This window comes from Ailuropoda melanoleuca, chromosome 2 (assembly GCF_002007445.2).
Source record: "Ailuropoda melanoleuca isolate Jingjing chromosome 2, ASM200744v2, whole genome shotgun sequence".
Classification (NCBI taxonomy): Eukaryota; Metazoa; Chordata; class Mammalia; order Carnivora; family Ursidae; genus Ailuropoda; species Ailuropoda melanoleuca.
Window position 1 is genome coordinate 42,423,056 of NC_048219.1, and position 23,565 is coordinate 42,446,620.

Here is a 23,565-nt window from a genome sequence, read left to right on the forward strand (position 1 = left end):
GTGAAAGTGGGCACCCCTTCTTATCGCTGGAAAATCTCCTTGACATTTTTCACACTTTGAAGCAGCTGCAGCTGGTGTCGTCGGAAAAGGGGGTGGGAAAAAAGAGAGGGGGCGGGGAGAGCGGGGAGACACAGCCAAGAGCCACGAGCAGCGCCTCCTCGCCTGCCAAGCCTGGCACCTGTGCGCCGAGCCACTGCACGGAGGAGGACCCCACTCCGGGCCAACCCCGGGCTTGAAGCCACGGACACCCAGCTCCTGGTCAGCGGGTTCTCGCCGAAGGGACCTGCAGCCGCCTACACAGACCGCCGCCGTCGCCTGCAGACCCGGGAGCGCTTCGCTCCTCAGAGCCGCGGCTGCGCGGGGTCCCCGGGGATTCTCGCCCAGCAGCAGGCAGGGTGTGTTAGAGTTGCGTGCACGATTCGCCTTTCCTGCTCGTCTCTTCTCCGCCCGGGATTTATTGTCTGTGGAGCCTTCTGGGGGTGGGGAGGGAGCTGCGCCTCCGCCACCGCCGCCGCTGCTGCTGCGGTCGCTAGCGCGGCGCGCAGGGCAGGCGGAGGCAGGGGAGTGAAGGCGCTCCTGCCTTCCCGGGCAGCGGTTTGGGCTTCCCCTCGGCCGCTTCCCGCCGGAACCTCTCCAGCGTTCCACCTGAAGGGCACCGGCATCATGGTCTAACGCGGCACCTGCCTGGAATCCCCTTTCTCCTGGTCTTCTTCCTCCTACTCCACCCCTCCTCTCTTCCTGCGAGGACCCTCGTGGCCACTCCACTGCGGACCCCCGAACACTTTAAGGAATAAGCGTTGGCACCTGCACGATTCACTCTCTCCGAAACCTCATGGGCAGTTTCTTCCGGCGATGTGAGTAGCACACCNNGGGGGGGGGGGGGCGAGGGGGGGAGGACTGCGGGGGCCTCGCCGTTTGTGGCCTCGGTGACAGTGAGCGCCCGAGGTGTGGGACACAAGTGCCAGCGGGGGAGGGGGCGGGGGAGGAGGACACGAGCCTTAAGCGCTCTCAGGGGAGCTGCTAGCGAGGTGGCCCGCGGAGGCGGCGGGGATGTGGTACGTTGCGGGGCATTTGGAAATGGGTGCTAGCTGTGTGGGTGCATGGGAGCACCGAGTGGCCTGGGCTGGCTGGAGACCCTAAAGGGTTACATACTGCGAAAAGGAAAGGTAAAGAGCGAGTGTTGGACGCTGGTGCCGGGACCATTGGTCTAGCTGAGGTAGTCTTAGCTCTTTATTATCTTGGATATCTTCAGTAAGCTTTTTCTCGGAGGTGTCTGGAGGATGAAGCGCCCATTTGATCATCTCTCTCTCTCTCTCTCTCTCTCTCACGCACACACACACACACACACACTTGTGGCAGGTCGCATTTGTCCCTTTATCTTGGAAGGTGTATTACTGTTTGATGTCCGTTTGTTTGGAAAATGCAATTAGATCTTTCTGCCTTTGGGATTGAAGGGAAAGGGTGGGGTTTGGGGGGATGGAGGGGAAGAGGAGTATGACAGATTGGAGGACAGAAAGAAGTGGGGGAGCAATGGGGTGGAAGCTTTTCCTGAGAGTCAGGGAGAACGATACCTATCTCCCCCTAAGCTAGACAACTCCTGCCCACACATCTCCTTTGTGTTGCAAGGCGAAGCTGGTGAACCTGCACTATTCCCAGTCCCAGAGCTGGGCCCCCTTCAGCATCTTGTATCCTTCTCTTAGAGTCATTAAGGATGCAGGACTAGTTTCGGATCCTACGTTGAAAGAGGGAGGAAAGCACATTAACATTAAGGTAATCATGGCATCCTGGCTCACGGACAATTAGATTGGTTCCCGAAGGTCTCTAGTCTTACCGTTTGCAGAGTCAAGAATGCGNCAAAAAGGGGGGGGGGGGGGGGGGATAGGGGTTGAACAAAATGCCTTTAAAAATAGTGTGACTTCATAACGGCGATGGCTGCAAAACTGCTTCATTATACTACTTCTTGGCCATCAGGGCTGAATAAAAGACCCGCCTCCGCCCTCTCCCTCACTGTCTCCTCCCCACCAAGTCACAAAGCGAGCGGGGTGGGCGAGAGGGCGCACCGCCAGGCGGAAAAGGGAAGGGGTCACTTTCACAACTCCCGGGAATTGGCTTCAGCATGGAACCATCTGCGACTCCCACGTTCCTTTCGAAGTTCTCCTTTAAAAGGAATTAGAAATGATGCGGGGTGGAGGTGGGGGTCAGTGAGACATAGAGGTCCTCCACCTGCTCTTTTTGATTACTTTCCCACCACGCTTTCAACACACTGAATTTACCTGCAGTGGTAACTGGGTCAGCACGTACATATATGTACCTGTATACGATGAAATGTGGCTGTGTTGACAGATGAAAAACAGTTCGTATATGATCATATTTTAACCTTGGCAAAATTTCTAAGCACAATAGAGATTTTTATAGCGTGGGCGAGAAGAGTGCATTCCAGCGAAAGCAGGACACGTGATCTCTCCGACGGGAGAGATACAGTATTAGGAACTCGATTTTCTTTGTTCCAAGCTGAGCCTATGAGATGCTCAGCATGCGGTTGCCTAAGTCCTCCAATTAGTGGGAAAAATAATAAAGTTGACCAGGGGCTAGAATAGAAGGTAGAAAAGCACAGGTAGATAGATACCTATGAAGGGCTTGAACCTTCTCCTCTGCCGCCCACTTCTCGGTTTTTACCGCCCACTTCCTGCCCCACCTCTCGCGCCAGCTAGTCCCCTATTTAAAAGTGAGGCATTCCTTCCAGGAGACGTGGCAGAAAAGTTCTTCAGCCCCTGCACACGTGGGTTCTCCAGCGCCTCAGAACCTGCTGCTATTCGCAACAGATTCTGCCACCTCCCCAGTCTGTGTCATGCCTCCATCCAGGCGTCGTTGAGCTGACTTCACGACTCCAAGAGAACCACCCCAAGATCTTTTTGCAAAAGACAGTAGAGGGGGGTCAAATCCCTGCTTGCTGAAAATCATTAATCGCACCGGCGCGAGAATGAGAAAGTAGGGATGTTGGAATGTTTTTATTTTCCCTTATTTTGAGTCGTAGGACTCAAGTATATTGAAATGGGTGGTTAGCAATTTTTGCATTTGGACTCCCAGGGTATCTCAAGGCCTGTGGAATATCCGCAAGGTGGGATTATTTATTAATTTAATGGAAGTAGAACTTGTTCTAGACCCGCCATTTAAATAGAGTTACCTGACCTGGAGATTTCTTATTTCATTTTTCACTCCGTGTTTTATAAGACATCTTAATGGGATGAAGTTTTGAAAATGTGGGCTATTTCTGTACTATACTGCATTGCATCATATCATATGTGGTGATAGGGAAAGCAGAGTCAATTTCCATGACATGTTATGAAGGGAGAGTTCTTTATACATTTTTTTTTTATACTTCACTGTCCAAGAAAAGATGTGTGCTTACCATGGCAACCCTTCCATTCTCCATCACGTGTGCCTGCACATATGCAGCTTCAGAATTAGAAACAACTTCTTAAAGAAATAAACCTGGTCCAGTTACAGTAGCCATGTTTTATTCAGAATTTTAGCACTGCTTTAGGCTGGTATTAAAATTCTCATAATTAAAATCTTATTCTACTTTCTTTTGTCGGTTTTTAATTTTTCTGCTGCCTCTATAACATACGGAACATAGCTTAAAGTTTTTCTGTGTCTATATTTTTGCTTGCTTTGGATTTTTAAAAAAATGTGAAGATACACGTGAATATCACTATGAATTTTTATCATTTATGAAAGTCATTAAGTAACTATCTTAGCCACATGGTATTAATTCCCAGGGGTATTTCTTAGATCTCTCTTATTTGCAGTTCATAGTGCATGGTAATATTGATATAAAAACTTGGCCTCTTTACTCATGACTTAAAATGTCCACCCTTTAGAACAGTTGAAAATTTGAAGTTATGTTTTAACTTGATTGATAACTTGGTAATTGTTGTATCAAAATTACACCAATTTATACCATAATTTTATCTTCAGATGACTGTGGCCTTAACATAAGGATGGATCACACATTCCATGATATTGTAAGTTCATTCCATATCCAAATTAACAGAGTACACAAAGAGTAACCAACTATTGATGAATTACCACCTGAATTATTTCTGGATTCTTCTTACATTTTCTTTCACATGAATTATTTCATAATTTTCAGAAAATTCTTCATTTAAAAAAATATATGCTATTCATTGAGTATAACAATTGTAGCAACCACACCATCAATAAAAGACATTATTTGGAGCATTTGTTCTCCAGTAACAATGACTGTTTTGTAGACTACTACCCATATTCTTTTTTGGGCCAGTCTAGTCAGTCATGTGAATTTTCAGTATTACTCCAGGAAGACCATTAATTCAAATCTGTGACACAGGGCAGACCTTTAGTTTGTGCCAAGCTGAATGGCCATTAAGTAGTTCATATTTCCAAGGAAATGACTTGGAGATGACTCTAGGATCTTCTGAGAATCCTGAGTCTTTTTTTTTTTTTCATGTTCTGTCTCTTAAATCTAGGGGCCACATTGCTATTCAATGGAGAGTTTTTAATACCCAGGATTTTAAAAAATGGAATTTTAATATTAAATAACAATTTTACCATATAGTATAGCAATAAATTCTATTCTGAGGAAGCACAAAAGCAGAGAGGAGATGCATAGATGGTAGATTTTGCATGTTTGTTAAAGTACTGAATTGTGTATTGTCAAGAAAAACTCAAAATTAGAAGTAGCACTGTAAATCAACAGTGTTTGGAAGATGATGACCCCAAATCAATAATATTTTTCCTTTATGAAGTTTTTAGCCATGTTTGGTTAATCAGGTTTGAATCATTACAAATAGTCATTTTTTAAAAGATTTTATTTTTATTTAATTGACACAGAGAGAGAGCGCGCACGCACAAGCACAAGCAGGGGCAAAGTGGTGGGGTGGAAGAAGCAGGCTCCTACTTGCTGAGCAAGTAGCCCGATGTGGGGCTAGATCCCAGGACCCTGGGATCATGACCTGAGCCGAAGGTAGCCGCTTAACCGACCGAACCACTCAGGCACCCCAATAGTCATGATTTATAGAAAATACTCTAGTGAATTATCCTGAAGTAGTGAAAAAGAAGTAAGAAAACCTTGGAAAACTAGTTTTCTTACTTCCAGAATTAACATGTGATCTTTGGTAATATAATTAGCCCCTTTAAATGCTATAAAATGGAGGTAGTAATAATTGCTAGTTTTTAATTCTAGTGCATAGCAAATAATAAGACAAGGTGGTGCATGATGAGTGATTTGGATACTTTAGAGGAGTGGGACATAAACTTTTTGATACAAATCAGTTTTTCTATAATAACCTGTGTGGGGGGGATTGTGTATCATAATGGCATAGTATATTTTTAAGGTTTGCCATTGAAATAAACATATCTATTTCCTATCTTGGAATTAAGTGATTATGCTCAGAAATCCATGAGCTTTTGTGATCAGAAGCCATCCATTGTCATCTTACTTCCCTTACCATAGTGCATGAACTATAATCATAATTATAGTAGTGGCTACCAATTATTAAACACCTATTGTGATTCAGATACTTTACTTCAAAACAGCCTTCTAAGAAGCATTATTGTCACCATTTGAAAGATTAGAAAATTAAGGCTCAATGACAGAAATGACAAGTCCATGTCACACAAGTCCACTTCACACAGCTAAAAAGGGATAAAGCTTTAAATCCAGAGTTGGCTTCTATACCTTTTTCTTCATACTATGCTCTCTCGCTTATAGACATAAATTAACACTTGTTAAATGACTGAAATCTGTAGATAAAAGAATTATTTCCTAATGAATAAAGAAAAATTAATATTCTGAAACAGCTTTTCAGAGTTATTAACATATTTGGCAATAATGCACTATATTACATTGGTGACCACAATTTAATATGGTACAGATGATACTGCTGCTTATCTTCCTGGTAATTAATTCATGACAGAAACATTTAATAAGCTCTTAGAATCTGTCATATAAATGTACATTAAGGAGGTTTTCAATAAAGCAAGTTTTGAGTCAAGAGCTGTCATTTCTACTTTGAAACTATGATGATATATTTGATATATAAGCCCCTGGAGAGGTATCATATGTGCTATTTAAATTATTAACCATAACAGAAAGTTATCATTTGTTATTCAATGACACATGGAAAAATACTAAATAAATTTAACAACCCAAAGGATTTCCTGCATATAATCATTTTCATTACATTGTTCACTGCTTGATAAATTACTTAAAATCTTTACAAAATTATTATTTTACTTTAATACACAAGAAGGCAGTTGCAGTTACCACAGATGAAGTATTGAAATTTATATTAGCATTGACATGATCTGTTTAAATATTTTAACAATGGAGTAAATGCTTACATTGTTAAAAGGAACTCATTTAACTGGTTTCTTAAAGATGCTGTTTCTTCAGTTGTGCCGGGGTATTTTTGCTCTACCTGAAGTTCAGTAAGATTGAGAGCATATTTAACATCAGAAGTTAGTGGTATTATGCCCAAAGTAGTAGCATAACAAATTTGTTAAGAACAAGGGAATTGTAGAATGTGTGTGTGTGTGTGTGTGTGTGTGTGTGTGTGTGAGTTCATTTGGAAATAATTGAATTATGTGTTATCCAAGAGGTAAACACGTGAGACATTATAGGTTTCAATTCAATTATAGAAAAGAGGTAGCTGACCTGAAAAGAAAAATACTGGTACTTTAAGTACTATCAGTATCATTGGGAAATTTTCATAGGGTGAGAGGAAGGCAGTACTGTGAAATACTGTCCTCGCAGAGGAAACGGTGAGAAAAACAGTTGAAAATGAGCTGTTTGGCTTGCTTAACTCACCAAGAAGAAAATTACAGGGTTTTAAACTATTATATTGAAAGAGATAAAGATATTTTTGTGTAGTGACAAAATGTTGTATAGATGTCTGGCTGCACTATCAAATTTTTTGTTAATAGCAGGAAAGGCAAGAAATGAACTTTCCTGTGATGGTGCCTAAGTGTTATGAAGACATTTGTTGCACCAAGTGAGCAATGGACACAAACCTAAAATGTGTCAGCTGAATTTAAAGAATTAAGGTGACATAAATGGTGCAACTAAAATTATTTAAAGGTGCAAATAATTAGATTTCTCGAGTAGTAGCTGCTTGAGTATTCTGCAGGTAATGTATTCAACATTGTAGCTCTTACCACAAATGGGCATCTCACAGAGTCATGGGGAACGTAGTCGCCCTTCAGAATACATACTGATACCACACTGGATATTTACTCTGGTGTTATTCTGAGTCAGTGTAATTCAAGACATGAAAAAATTTTCTTCCTTACTTCAAGTGTGATTAATTTCTTTTTTTTTTTTTAAAGATTTTATTTATTTATTTGATACAGATAGAGACAGCCAGCGAGAGAGGGAACACAAGCAGGGGAAGTGGGAGAGGAAGAAGCAGGCTCATAGCGGAGGAGCCTGATGTGGGGCTCGATCCCATAATGCCGGGATCACGCCCTGAGCCCCTGAGCCGAAGGCAGACGCTTAACCGCTGTGCCACCCAGGCGCCCCTAGTGTGATTAATTTCTTAAGACAATTATAAAAGCTATTGTAATTAAATCAAATACCTATTTAAACTTTGAGTGATCGTTAAATATTAGCAATGTCCTTAGGGTAATACCATATTGAACATCGGGCATACCACACACATACACATACAGCTATAATTGCTCCATTTGCAATACACACACACGTACAGACACACACACAGAGCTATAATCTTCTTATTTCATGAGTTCATAACACTTTAGAGATGGCAAGGGCTCTAGGGGTATTATTTTACAAAAGAGGAAACTGAGCCCTGCTAAATTTGTTTTCTTGCTCAAAGGCACATACATAGCTGTTTGTGAGAGAAATAGAAATAGAACCAGATCTCTTGGCTCCCAACTTCTGCCAGTAAAACCATACTCTTGGAACAATTGGAGTCCTTTACATTTGAGAAAAGGGAAATAGGGAAAAGAAACTTAATCCAATAAGCCCAGTTAATGAAACCAGCCAATATGATGACTCCATCCAAAATACATCTATTTCTCATGTCATTTTTGGCCTGAATTATGGCCTAAGTTTTTTGGACGATCATCTTATCTTTCCATTTTAATTTGACTGTCTAGGCAGTTTAATACTATAAATTTAACATCTATTAGCTATTTTATTTTTTAAAGATACCTTTATTTAAGAAATATGAAATTAATTTCACTCATATTAAAGCATTCTAAATTTGGACACTATATCCTTTTTAATGAAAGTTAAAATGTTCTTCTAAATTCTTGATCTTTTTAGTATGGTACCGACTAAATTAGTGTTGGATGATGGAGAAACGTGTAATTCATTTTACATAAATGAATTATTTTCCACATGTGCTAATTTCATTATGGATCAATCATTGAGGTTTCTTACTGAAAAACAAGAATGATTTAAAGTGAAGTTATTCGGGGCACCTGGGTGGCTCAGTCGTTAAGCATCTGCCTTCGGCTCAGGACGTGATCCCTGCGTTCTGGGATGGAGCCCCGAGTCAGGCTTCTCCACTGGCAGCCTGCTTCTTCCTCTCCCACTCCCCCTGCTTGTGTTCCCTCTCTCTCTGTCTGTGTCTCTCTGTCAAATAAATAAATTTAAAAGAATAAATAAAGTGAGGTTAGGCCCTTCTATATAATATTGCCTTAGATTTTGATCAGGAAGACATTTTAATCAAGAAAACAAAATGTGATATAGTTGGAATTTGTGAAACATATTCATTTCTGTGAATTTTTTTGCATTAAAAATTACATTTTGAAGGGTCCTTTGAAATAACAAGTTCCCTCTTACTGCTAAATAGCTGTTTGTATATCTCTTATGGCTTAATTCTCTCTTTCATGAAACAAATTTGAAATAAATGTTTCTCAATGTTTTTTCCAGTGCTAAAATTCCGAGTCTACTTTACCAAGAAGTTTGGTTACTGGGAAACTTAGGGCAGGATGTTTTCTTAACTGATGGCCAAAACATATTTGCAACAATAATAAAGCACTTTTGAAATTATGATGTACATCTCTTAAAATATGCCTTTGGTTTATAAGCAATGACATATAGAAATATTTACGAACAAAAGTATTGATTTAACAAGACATACCTATATAGTTAGATCTAAGAATCCTCTTTAAAAGGCAAATTAGAACTTTTTAGTGCAGCAATGATGTTTAAAATTGAAGAAAAACCATGATGACTAAATTAGTGCATTACATATCAGCACATTAGCTATGCTTTTCATTTGTAGAATGGTTCTTATTCATGCCAGCTTTCAGTGTACTGTTCTGGGACTCGTGGGTGTGATAGAACGGAACATATTTCTGTATCTGTGAATATAATCCCACACACCATTTTACATGACAAAATCTGAATGTCCTAAAACTCGGTGTTAAAGATAAGACAAGATGTCAACCTTCACCAGTCGAGGATTTGAATTACCTCTGTAATAACACCGTTTTATCTTTCCAACTCTCTAATTTCATTTAAAGAGATGTTATTTAGACATGTAATATAAGGAGTATGGGTGTTTGTGTTTGCTTCCTTGCTTGGCTACTTACCTGCGTTCTTGCTTTTTCTACCTCAACGTACCTAAGGTTTGCTTAGCTGCTAAGCAAGCTGCTGAAACTCAAACACAGCAGACACTAAAGTAGGATATGAACAAAGGAGGAGTGGTGCAAAGGTGATGTATTTTTATACTTTGAAACAGGAAGAAACTACTAGAACTGCAGTGCACATCCATTTTCTATGTAAAAATTGTAAAGAAAATAAGCTTTATTAATAGTTAATAAATATATGGATTAATAGGATCACATTCTGTACTGAGATAGGGTGCATGCTCATTTATGAAAGTATGCTGGAAAAACTAGGAAGACAATGGGTAATTGAGAATCATTTATCTTAAAGTCTAAAATGCACTGGTGAATAAAAAAGTTAGAACAAGGTTTGTATAAACAGTGTTTAATGTCTGTTTTTCCTAAATATGATTGTATATATGTCAAGCTCTTAGTTCCTGGGTCAGCAGGTATATTAGGGTGGGATCTACAAAGAATACCTGGAACTTGTCTTTTGTAGCAGTTATAAGGTGTATATACTTTCTCTAATATTTAAGAATTAACATAAATTCAGCCCTGAAGACATGGTGTAACAGTGACTGCTAACAGAATAATACATCACTGTCTGCCATCAGTCGTGAGGATGCACTTGTCACTCATTTTGGCTGTGCATGTGGCCAGGACAGCCCCAAACCTCGAGGGTGCATGTCTTCTTTGCATGTATAAAATTATCATAATTTTAAGAATGTAATGTGTTCTTCATCTTCTTCCTCTTTTTCCTGATAGAATTTCTTTTTATGATCATGTGTGAAAAATAGATAATGCAGAAAAAAGAAAGTTGAACTTAGATTTGGAGAATATGGATGAATGTTTTGTCTTAAATGTCATTCAATATTTTTAATATTATTGCGTAACCATGGGCAGAATAGTGTATATTGAGTATAGAAGATAGAATATTTTATTGGGAGTCAAGAATTACAGTCTGATGTTCACATTATAAAAACTAATATGATAACTTCTGGTATTTGCACTGATAAGGAAAGTTAAAATCGCTATGATGCTACTTGAAAGACTACGTGAAGCATTTTGCAGTCTCTTCTGGATCTGAATCAAGTTAGAAATTTACTCTTAAACTGAGTAAAGATCACTGTAAAGTTGATAAGTTCTTTTTAGAGTGCTTGTTTGAATGAAAAATGTATAGAATGTTAATGTAGTTTAATGAAACTTTAGAATTCCTTGATTAACCATTTTAAAATGATCCCCCTTTTTAAAAATTGTGTGATTTGTGTGTACTTGGTCTTTTCAAGATAATTCAATATTTGAATATGTGTCATTCCTAGCATTGTTAAATAATTGTTTGCTTGAATGACTGTCTCCAAAACCAGCACATATAGTGGCTTGCTTGATTTTTTTTTTATCCCTAACAAAATAGCTCACAGCATAGTGCAGAAAAAAAATGCATGTTGTTCGAATGATGGTTTCACTTACGCTTCTGAATGCTTCTAAGTGACTCTTGTAGCCATTAGTAGTCCCTTCAATTTCTTCTTCTCTTTCCTAAGAACATCATAAGATTAAAAAAAAAAGATTTTATTTATTTATTTGTCAGAGAGAGAGAGAGAGAGCGCAGAAGCAGGGGGAGCAGCAGGCAGAGGGAGAAGCAGGCTCCCAAAGGAGCAGGGAGCCGGCTGGGGAGGGGTACAATCCCAGGACCCTGGGATCATGACCTGAGCCAAAGGAGACGCTTACTATCTGAGCCATCCAGGCACCCCAACATCATAGGAGTATACTTCCCAGTTCATCTTCAATGTGAGGCATGGTAAATGACTTACTTTGGCCAATACAATAGGAACAAAAAGTGAGGAGTGTCTCTTGAATAGAAATATTTATGACCTAGTACACTCTTTGCTTTTCCCCTGATGTAGCAATTACAGAGACGTGTGTCATGATGGACCCTCCATCAGCATGGTCCCTGAACAACAACATTAAATAAGTCATCCCTGCACACATGTATTCAATATGTAGCATGAGCAGGAAATAAAGTATTGTGTTAAGATTTTGGGAATGGGGTTATTGTTTATTATTGAAGATAACCTAGCCTAGCCTTTCACTTGTTCACTGAGTGAAATTCTAGTGAAAGTGGAATCCTGATGCTCAGTTCATGAGGTCACAATTACAGGACATTATTTGAACATGTGTCTATTTACATTTTAATACTAAAATGCATTCTATTTAATGATTGATGAAAATTTTAATAATTAACAAAGTTATTTTTGAAAAATACAAAGATCAATCTACTTGAGAAAATTTTAAGGTTTCAAGTACTTTAACTTTCTCAATTTGTAATTTAGTATACACTCATATTTTGATACACCAGAAGTTNAACATGTGTCTATTTACATTTTAATACTAAAATGCATTCTATTTAATGATTGATGAAAATTTTAATAATTAAATTTAATAATTAACAAAGTTATTTTTGAAAAATACCAAGATCAATCTACTTGAGAAAATTTTAAGGTTTCAAGTACTTTAACTTTAACTTTCTCTTTAACTTTCTCAATTTGTAATTTAGTATACACTCATATTTTGATACACCAGAAGTTTAAGAACTTTGGTACTGTTCTTGTACAATGCAGTAACAGCTCCTCTGATTCGTAAACAAGTGAAATCTTTTTGTATTTGATATATATTTTCCCATTCTGTAGATGGTTGGGACAATATTTATAATAAAAATCTACTGTATCTATTGGAATCTGCAAAATTTTCTCCATTTAATAAATTTTATTCAAGTTTGTGTATTAATTCATTCATTCATTCTAAATATTTATTGTGCTCTTATTCTGTGCCAGAGCCTGTCCTAGGCAAGGCTGATTACAAAGGTGACCCCTGTCTCCATGGCACTAATAGGGTAAGCAGACATTAAATAATCATTCTAGAGATATAATAATTTCAAGTTACAATAAGAACTGAGAAGGATAAGACCAAGGTACTGAGAATGAGTATAATAAGGGTCTGACCAGAAGTAGCGTCTCTGAGGAGCTGATATTTAAATAAGACCTCTACGATGATAGAAATTAGCCAGGCAAAGGGAGGAAGCAGGAGAATTTTAGGCCAGTATGTGCCTATGCAAGACTTTAAGTCAGGAGAAGACGGTGTGCTGGAGGGCAGAGTGATTAGAAAGAGGCTGGCGTGGCTGGATATTAGGGATCAGAAGATTGGCATAACATGAGACAGGCGTGAGCCAGATCATCTCGGAATTTATTGACCAGGTTAAAAATGTAAGATTTTTATTATACATCCTATGTGAAGTCATTAAGCATTTTTAAGTGGAAGAGTGGTATGAACTGATTATATTTTTTAAGTGATCATTTGGGCTGCTGTGTTTACAATGCATTAGAAGGCTAGAGTGGGAGTAGGACTTTATAAATTAGGAGATGTTTACACTAGGTTAGACTTTAAGGTGTCTTGGGCTAGGATTATGGTAGTGGAAATGGAAAAAGGTGGATGGAGCTGAGATGTGCTTTGTACAACCTATTGGATTCATTGCTGAATTGATATTGGGAGATGGCTAGTGAGTAAAAGTGTAGTATCAAGACTTATTGCAAGATTTCTGACAGGAACAACTGGATACATGCAGGTACAATTTCTTATCTGGGGAAACCTAGAGAGGGAGCTAATCTATTCAAGTATAACTAGAATATTGACAGTAATATGAAGGAAACTGAATAACTGGCTGATACTTTGAGGAAACACGAATCAGAGCATCAATTTATAAAACTAAAAATCCCTATATAAAGTTACCGGAAATGTAGTGAATACTTTTGTGGGGAAAATAATTAAAAGCTTCTTTTTAAGAAAACAAACGTTTTCAAATAAATGCTTATTGAGTATGCGTTAGAATGACTCACCTTGTATTGCTATCATAGTTTTCTTCTAATTATTCTTTGGCATGAAAAGAAAATAACAATGTATACTCTTCCCTTCTGAATACTAGTTTCTTCCATCTTTACCCATTATGCTTTAAAGTTTGAAAAGAACAACCTACTCCTGGTCCTTCTATATTTGCTTTCCCAAGATGAGCAGAAGGGTGTTACCCATTGGTAGCATTTGTTTAAACAACTCATCTCAAGTACTTTGTAGCTCCTTGTAGCTCCATAGCTACCCAGGTATCCATATTGTGGACTTCTCTGGGCAAGGCCACACACATTTGTAAGTTATCTTCTTTGTGTGGTCCCTTTCCTAGAGGCCTCCACCTTTATAATTTCCTGGCACTAAGCTTTGTCAGTTAAGACACACTGTAAGTTGCTGCCCAGAGAGTGCTTATATAAGTAAAGTGATAATCATTCATTCATGTACATATTATGGATATGTTCTTTAGGAATGTGTTCAGCTGCAAGTAACCAACACTTAGTGGCTTAATTGAGTAAGATAGTGATTTTACTCCTTCCAGTTAGCATTTGCAGTGGGAAGTAACAATCCCAAAACATCTCAGTGGCTTACAACCACAGAGATTTATTTCTCACTTGCCATATGTGCAGGCTAGCCAAAATTCTGCTTGGCTGTGTTCACCAGTTTTCTAACCCCCAGCATCCAGGATGAAGGAGTAGTCCTTACCTGGGATGTGTTGTTCCCCTGGAAGAGGGCAGGAACAAGAGGCCATACTGTCCCATCAAATTCAGTGAACGCTTCTACTCACATACAGCATATTTTGTGTCCGTTCACATTCCACTGGCCACAGCAAGTTACATAATCAAGAGTGGCATGGCGAGAGAATAGATGGATAAACATCCACACCAGTATTAAGGCTCAGTGATGCCATTAGGAACTCCGACTCTTTTCAAATCATTGCCTACCTTTGTAGTGTTCTAAGCACTTATACTCTGAGTTTTCCTACCTTAATATAATTGTCTTCAAGTGGACTGGCACCAAAGATAATAGCAGCCATGGATGTCAACTGTGAGTTCTCTAGTCTCTCTCTTCTTGTTTTTTGTTTGTTTGTTTTCGTTGTTGTTGTTTTATCCTGGCCAGCATGCAGACCTATTTAATACAGCAGTACTTGTAAATATATTTTGGGTTTTTTTTTTCTTTGATTGAGTTTAAATGTATTTTATAAATTTCTCAAATAAATCACTTATGCGGTGCCCTTCTATTTCCCTAGCACAGCTATTTTCCTAGCATGGGGCCCTTGGAAAAAAAATAACATTCATCTTGAAATTTAGATTAATAGTAATTCAGTTTTAGCTTGGGGAAACAGAATTTCTTTTAAAGTACTGAGGCTTACTTATGAAATAAAATTTTATTTTTTAATGAAAACCTGGAGGACCTGTGGAGTGATTTAGATTTTAAGAATGGATATACTTTGGAGTTTTCAAGATAACTGTCAGTTGATAAAGCTATAATCTGAAATTCCCTTTAATGTTCAAACCTTATATATTTTATTTTATTTTATTTATTTATTTTTTAAGATTTTATTTATTTATTTGACAGAGAGAGAGACAGCCAGCAAGAGAGGGAACACAAGCAGGGGGAGTGGGGGAGTGGAGAGGAAGAAGCAGGCTCCCATCGGAGGAGCCTGATGTGGGGCTTCATCCCAGAAGGCTGGGATCACGCCCTGAGCCGAGGGAGACGCTTAACAACTGAGCCACTCAGGCGCCCCTATTTATTTTATTTTTATTCATGTCTACTTTAGCTAGCACTTTGAATTATAACCATTATTTCATGGACCATCTTTTCACAAAGAAACTCTTAGTTTTTGTTTTGTTGTATTAACAGGTGGAATCATTAAAATTGAGAGTATTTCTAATTAAAATAAATTCTTCAAAAGTAAACAGTTTAAATCATTCATGTTTAACTTCCTTTGGTGTTCTTTTGAAACCACTTGGACTCCTGCTTTGGATGGTAACACAATTTCCACTAGATGAATGGTTTTCAAACACTTCAGTAATTGTGGAACTCTTTTAGCAAATGAAATAGCACAAACAACCCCAATGCATAAAAGACAAGTAAGACTGCTGTGCTTGAAAATTGCTATGTTTTATATTCAAGAATTATCATGCCAACGTATAATTATTTTATAATTTCTCACTTCCTTTTTTAACAGGAAAAAATACTTTACCCCTGAATGAGGAAATTACAAGAAAATGTAGGCATTATTTAATTTCAGCTACAGATTACCAACAAATTTAGAGTTAAGCTAAGTCATTTGAATTGTTCAGTGAGTATAAATAGGGTTGTGTTGCATTAGCTCTTCATTTTTTTTTTCTTCGATTGTCAGAGGGTGATATTATCCACACAAAAACTTTCACGAGGGTTTCACTTTATCACACCAATTATCAGTGTGTATTCAAGGCTTCTTTGAGACAGAAAGGTATTTGGGACTGCCAGTTCTGCCTCTTAATGAATATCTTCTGGCCCAGCTAAATAAGCAAAATGGTAAAGAAAACACTACTCCAGGATAATCTGAGGCAGATGAAAAGACTCATTTTGCTGAATACAGATCATTAGGATGGTTTTGGTTTTTGTACTTGTCAGGCTTTGGGATGACTTCTCTCATCCTAAGTATCCCATTGAGGCAGGCTTCAGTTTTTGTGAAAGTGGACTCCAGGCTGATCAGCAAAAAAGAGCTTCAGAGGCAAAGGTAAACAGAATGATTATTTCCTCGAATTTCCTTTCCTGCTATCTCATATGACAAAAATATTTAAGAGTCTTTTGGGGGTCTTCTATCTTAGAAGACATGGAATTCTTATTACCTTTGTTGGCTAGCCTATAATATTCTCTTACCTTCTTCTACCCTGGACTTGAAATTTTTATTTTATCAAATATCTGCCAGAATTTAATTTTGCTGGCATCTGTGGTTTAGTGATGTGCATAGTTGAATTGCAGGCAGAACAAATATACGGGTTTAAAGTTTCTTCTGTTACTTCCTTGCTAGGCAACCTTAGGAAAATTATTTTTAATTCTTTACATCATAATTTACTAATCCTAGCACACTACTGTTTTAGTGATATTTTGGACATGCAAATCACATTTCCTTATCTCCTCCCCATTGAAAATAATTTATTGATTTGTCATTTCTTTTGGGATAAAAATTAAAAAGTACTTTTTGCTTCTTGTTGAAAAGCTAGAGAGTTACAAGAAAGTTTTTTACATAAGGAAAATTTCATGTTGTACAATCTTTTAATCCTTTTTTTTCCCCACGGGTATATTTACCACTTGTATAGTTCAGACTAGATGAAATATAAAGCTTTTGAAAAGATGATAGTCTATATCTTGTGCATAATATATATATATTTATAAATGAAGTCACTATTATAAAAATGATGCCCTTGGGGCGCCTGGGTGGCACAGCGGTTAAGCGTCTGCCTTCGGCTCAGGGCGTGATCCTGGCGTTATGGGATCGAGCCCCACATCAGGCTCCTCTGCTATGAGCCTGCTTCTTCCTCTCCCACTCCCCCTGCTTGTGTTCCCTCTCCCGCTGGCTGTCTCTATCTCTGTCAAATAAATAAATAAAATCTTAAAAAAAAAAGAAAGAAAAAAAATGATGCCCTTCACATATGGAAGTATCTATGATACTGCTACTCATTTGCGCCATAAAGATAAAAAGGGAAGCTTTGAAAGAGGCTGCAGACGTCAGGAATAAGTTGTAGGCCATCACAGTAATAAACATTTCTTAGAAGTACAATATGTGATAAAGCACTTGCAGCTAGTTAAATGAGGGCCACTGACCTTGTCAGGATGATATAGCTAGCCACCAGGGAATTCAGAAAGAATATATGAACTATTACCAGGTAATACATCCCTCTAAAATTTTTAATTAGCAAACTGTTTCACTGTTTATCTTATATATTTTATGAGATAATGTCTTTGGTTCCTTTATACCACAAATATGGTTAATGTCAACTAGATGAAAATCTTTGCTTGCAAAAATGATTCTTACAATGGAAGGGCTGAATTCTTATACGAATTTGTAGAGAATGGAGGGTGATTGTGGATTTAAATCTGCTATTGTGTAGCGGAGGTTCTAGAGCTGATCTGGCACTCAGCCAGGCTTACTGTCTCCCATTATATTAGATGATAAACCAAAATTCCAAAATAAATGAAAGTTTTTGTCAATTTAAAATATTGACACACTCGAAAGTTGTTTTTGTTGTTGTTCGGTCTACCTACTTCCTTATGTGTAAGAATTTAATGTATTATTGTAATTGGTCATTCTGACTTGAGTCTCCCTCACCCATCCATCAAATGAATCTTTGTGAATGCCTTCTTTGCAAAATTAACTTTCCTTCTGGGAGATCTCTGGTAGTTTCCCATTGCTTATAAAAAGTCTTAACTTCTTAAGTTGAAGCTCACAAGCCTTCAGATTCCACTTACAAGTTTCTCAAACTTATTCTCTGCTCCTTCTTTATACAAATACTGCACTCTGTTTAAACTGAGCTGAGTCTCCAAAGAGACCTTGTGTACGTTCCCCCAAGGAGACATCCGGAGGAGTGGGCGGGACAATGGCTGTGCAGTCACGTGGGTCTACCCATTCTACTCTACCAGTAAGCTGTGAGCTTTGTGGATCCAAAGCTTTCTTCATTCCCCTCTGATTTTGTTTCCCTCTCTTTCAAATGGGAACAACTGCAATAATAGTTATAAGCTTCCTCATAAGGGTGTTTTAAAGTTACATAGGATAATGGATACAGAGCAACAAGTGAAGAGCCCAGCACTGCTAGTCAAGGCTTAATAAATGCTAGTTCTCATACCTCTTGCTTTATTGAGTACATACTTTCCCTAAAAGTACCAGCGAATTGCTCAAGGTCAGAGTGAAATGCATTTTCTATTGGTTATGAAGACAAAATGAGAAGAGAGATTGTGTAGATTTTGTGGTCAGGAGCAAGGCTTTCAGTTTCAGCTGGCCTGGAACAGGCTCCAGTGTTGCTTCTCCCAGCTATGACGCAGTGGACAGGTTAGTCTCTCAGAGACACCATTTCTGATGTGAAAAATATGCAAAGTAATCCTGTTCTGATAGTGTATTAGGGGAGGATTAGAGGACATAATGCGTGCCATTAACTTAAAATAATCCCAGTGAGTCTTGATAAAGGCTTTATATTTTTTATTGTAATTGAAAAACAAGTCTTTTCAGTTTATTAGATGCCAATGTAGATTTTTTTTAATCAAACTATTAGAGTAAAGAAGAAATTTTTACCTAATGTTATTCTTGGCATCTCAAGTGTTACTTAAGGCTTTCATGCACATTGTATAAATACTTGTTCTGTACTCTAAAATACAGTCCTTTGTCCATTACTAAACAATAAAATCTAAGATCCTAAAAAAATCCCATTCACTGTTAAAACCTTGGATTTGCTGTTTTCTGAATTCAGAGGAACAAAATGGAAAGCGAATGATTCTAGTAACTCTTAACATTTTCATGCTCTCTTCACAATTGTATCTAAATTATGTCATTTGTAGGAGGTATTATTTTCTTGCCTTTAGTCAGTTTACCTGAAGGAATATATTGCATACGTTTGTATACCTAGATGTCTATTGTCTGGAATATTTTTAAGTTTGCATGTGTTAAAATATGGTATAATATCCTAGAGTACTTTACTGACAGAAAATGTCTTCTTTATTAAATCGCTTCTCTTTAGTTGTTGTTTCTATTGCTTCCTCAGTCACCCAAACTTGACATCCCTTACTTCTTCCCTCCCTTATCAACATATGCTTTATCTTTCCATTTTATGATTTCTAATCCCTAAATAATTTTCAAGTTCCTTTCCCCTCATTGGTTCCACTACTGCTCTCCTAGTTCAGGGCCTCTTTAGATATCCTGTGCCCTACTGCATTGGCCCCTGACTTCCCTGTACTGCTCTTCCTCCGTTCCAACCTCGGTGGGGCTAGCCTTGAGACTTTGTGAAATATGGAGGTCTACTTAGGACAGTTCTGATTAAAAACTGCCCCTGACTCCCTGTGCTCAAACTCCTTGATGTGGATTGCATATACACACAGTGACTTCTGTTCTAACTGTCCTCCCAAATGTCTTTAATTTTTGAGCTACTAGAAGCTGCAGAAATGTACCCTGCTTTGCCCCAAGCATGGTATCTGCCAGAAATACTGGCAAACTTCTACCTGTTTTTTACATTCTAGTTCCAAATGTCACTTTCTCCGTGAAGGCTTTCTATAACCTTTCTCCTTCTAGCATTCCAGAGAAAATTAGTGGCTTTCCCTCTGTGTTGTGAAAGTAATTTGCATATATTTCCTATCAAAATGTTAATTCTGTTGTATTTTAATTGTTTATGTGCTTTTCCACTAGGAAGGGCATTATGATATCAGAACTAGCATCTAATTCTTTTTTGTACATCCAGCTCTTACTTAGCACACAGTACCCATTCAATAAATATTTGAGGAATAAATAGACAGTAAAAAAAAATAAATGAACTTGATAAGAATTTGACAGCTAACTTGTATATACATATTAGTAATTACTTCAGGCATAATGTGATCAGGTCTATATTCTAAATTGTATTTTTCTTCTTGTTATTAGGTGCAGATGAAAGAATATACTAAGCATTTAGTTTTCTACATTGACTATATCAACATTAAGTACAATAAAACCAATATAGAATAGTGGAGAAAGTATGAGCTTTATCATTGTAAAACCTGGATTTGGGTTCTAGCTTTACCAAGTTATAACTAAGAATTACTAGTTTGGAGCAGGCTGCATAATTTTTCCAAGGGTTGGTTTTTTCATCTGTGTAAAGAAAACAAAAATATTAATACCTACCTCACCATTTGGCCATAAGAATCAAATAAGATAAATATATTAAAATTATTTGTAAACTATTAAAGACTAGATGTTTTTAATTTAATATTTTGGTAGGTTTAAATTTATAGTCACAGTCACAAACTCTGATGTGCCAAAACATAACTCTTAAAATCTACTTACATCTTATGTCAAAGCATCTCACAAGGTCTTATTTTGTATTTGTTAAATTTATATTTCCTTGACAAATTTATCAAGTCACTTTTTGTCTAAAATAGTATATTCTCTTTCCTTTTTTTGCCTGCTGCTGGTGGTGTGTGTGCACGTGTATGTGCGTTAAGAGTGTGTGTGTCTCTCTAGTCTGCTGAGCTGAGGTATCCAACCACTGGGTTAACTGCTGTCACTACTGTTGCCTTTAACGTTTCTGTATATCCCTCCTGGACCACTAATAGCTCGGGTATCTGCATTTTATGTTCTTCTTACTCATCTCTCCTTCTCTACAGATACATCCATCCTTTCAGCACTTCATGCTCACCTCAGAGATTTTTAGTTCAGAAACTTTCACAAAGAACTGTGGGGTATGAAGGACTCTATGAATTCCTTGGCCCCATGTCTGTAGAGGTCCCTTCAGTTTTTTTGCTCAGATACCAATTGTAGATTTGGGGTGTTTTAAGAAGATTTTAGACTTTTAGGGTTATATTTTTGGTAAGAGAAGCACAAGCCCTGAAGAGATGCCATTAAAGCTATTTGGATATTTCTGTCATATCCACCTGAGATTTTAGTCCTAATAATGGGTTGATCATGAGCCACCCATGGTATCCATACTCTAGTTTTGTTCACTTTGAGTCATTCTCTCTTCTTATATGATAAAGTACCTGTTTCCTTTGGGGTAGGAAGTCAGATATTAAGTGATCAAATACTCTTTGTATTCTGTGGCTGACAGTTAACAAGTTTTGCCCTTTCTCCTAGCTTATCCTTGATACTTAATGTCCAGCTTTTGAAATTCCAAGAAAAACCTTTATCTCAACAAGTATTTGGCTTTATGACTGTTGTGCCAGATAAGAGCTTTAAACACTCTATTTTGAAATTTCAGAGTGAGCATTAACTTCTTTATTTTCCACCATATTCATCCTCTCCCCCTACAATGAAGGCCGGTGGCTCCACAGTTGCAAGGGACACAGGATGTATAGAAAGAAAATGTAGGAAAGAGTATTATCCATTAAATATCTCCAAATATTATATGGCCATGATGTTAGTAGTCTGTGCAATTTAGAGCTTCCACTGTTTCTTTAAAATAAACTGCCAATTATATCCTAAAATTTCCCCCCAAAATAAGGTAACAAATTTGTTTGTTCTGTTTGTTCTGTATCCCCAACTAGAGTAGAAATTGAAGACAAAAGCAATACTTGATTTCTTCATCTACAAGCTGAGACTAATAATATCTATCTTATCAAGTTACTATGAATATTAAATATGATAATATACATAGAGCACCCAGTTAATTCCTAGCATGTAGTCAGTGCTCAATAAATTTAGTTCTCTAATCTTTCTTTCATCTTGTATTCTTCCATAGCTCCTAACAGAGCTAACCAGTGATCAGAATTAGTAAAGTCTAATAATATTAACAATGATGTGCGGCATCTAATAATTGCTTTATCAGCCAGCTGTGGTGGACTTTTGCAACCTTTGCAGAAGCTTAAGACAATATGGTATTTTGCACAAAAGAAGCCTATTTTACCCCCCCAAATTGTCAGCAACAATGGGAATTGTAAATCTTTTTCTAGAAGTCACTACCACGACAAGTGATAAACTAATGTAGAATTGACTGGAATTTCATGTGAAGTTATGTCTTTGGAGCATTTAGGAAGTAGTAGATATGTTCCAGTTTTCTAACTTGATGGTGTGTCCAGTTAATCCTGACAATGCCAACCATGGCCTCGTTGCATCAGCCACAGGTGAGCTGTTCAGCTCTTAGCCTGTGGAGTTCTGGGCAGCTCTGTAGTCCTGGCTTAATATCAATATGAGTTACAGATATAAAAAATACATAAAAGATATGATTTTTGTAGAAATTGAATCTCTTTGCTTTCTGTTACTCTTACAGAGATGTCGTGATTGAGAGAAAATAAATATGAAAACGTTTTAAAATATAAGATGCAATAAAATATCATAATCATTTATAACTATTGTTATGCTAAGAAGTGGTGATTTGAAACTATAGGTATTTTGCTTAAATGTAGAAAACTTTAGCCATACATAAATTAAAGTTTAATTTTCATTAGATGAGAATGATAATGATTAATTGAAATGGAAAATAAACTCTAAAAAATCCTATGAAGACAGCGGGATATAATCTTTGATCTTTGATTCTGGATAGCATACCAGAGGGAGACGCTGTCCTCAGTAGTTATAGAACTTCCTTTAGTTTATTCCTTGCAATTTTCCAAAGAGTTCCTCAAAATAGGCAGAACCAAAAACAGTGATGATCAATGACAAAATAAAAAAAAGTAGGGTGTTCAATTAACATGGGAGACCACTTTACATGTTTTAATTCTATTTGTTCACACCAATATCTAATGTTGGGAACATTTTATTTTGCTGCCACATAAAAAGGTTGGGGTTAAGAACTATTTGGCAGAACAGTGGTTTTCTCATAGATGTCAAGAGGAAAAATCTCTCTGCCCAGCAAACATAAATCATACGTGCTTTGAAGTAAAGCCATATGATCCTCAAATAATCTCCCTATAGAAAAGCATAATAAAAACAATACCTTTCATGATGGATTTACTCTATGGAAATTTATAAATCTGATCTTTAGTATTTTGACAACTACCTCTGATTTCACAGTTTTTCATAACCCAGTATCACAAAGATAAATATTCTTTATTTTTCTATATTATCTGGAAATTCACCAGAAATCTGTGATCCAGGATTGATGATCAAGTGGGTACTTAACTGTCCATTTCTTCATCCAATTAGAATAAACAAAAACTAGGTAAAGGAAGGACTGGATATTTTTATTTTTATTAAAAAGGCATTAACAAATTTATCCCATCTATTTATACAATATCTCTAAGTTTAATCTACCATCTTACCTCAATAATACACAAACTTTCCTCATATCTTTGTGTTGTCAGTCCTCCTTTTATTTCCCCTTTTATGTTTTTCTCTTTCTTGTCCTATAAACACTTATTTAAAAATACGTTAAACTAACCATGTTCCCTGTG

The 23,565-nt window shown here is 37.4% G+C and overlaps 1 protein-coding gene across 1 annotated transcript in view; it reads left to right on the forward strand.

Moving 5' to 3' along the window:
- Positions 1–740: 740 nt before the first annotated feature.
- LRRC7 (leucine rich repeat containing 7) overlaps positions 741–23,565 on the forward strand; it is a 555,497-nt gene continuing 532,672 nt past the window's right edge. The window contains exon 1 of the mRNA XM_034653683.1: positions 741–854. Within this exon, the coding sequence (XP_034509574.1) occupies positions 853–854 (2 nt within the window). The 5' untranslated portion in view covers positions 741–852. The remainder of the gene's footprint in view (positions 855–23,565) is intronic.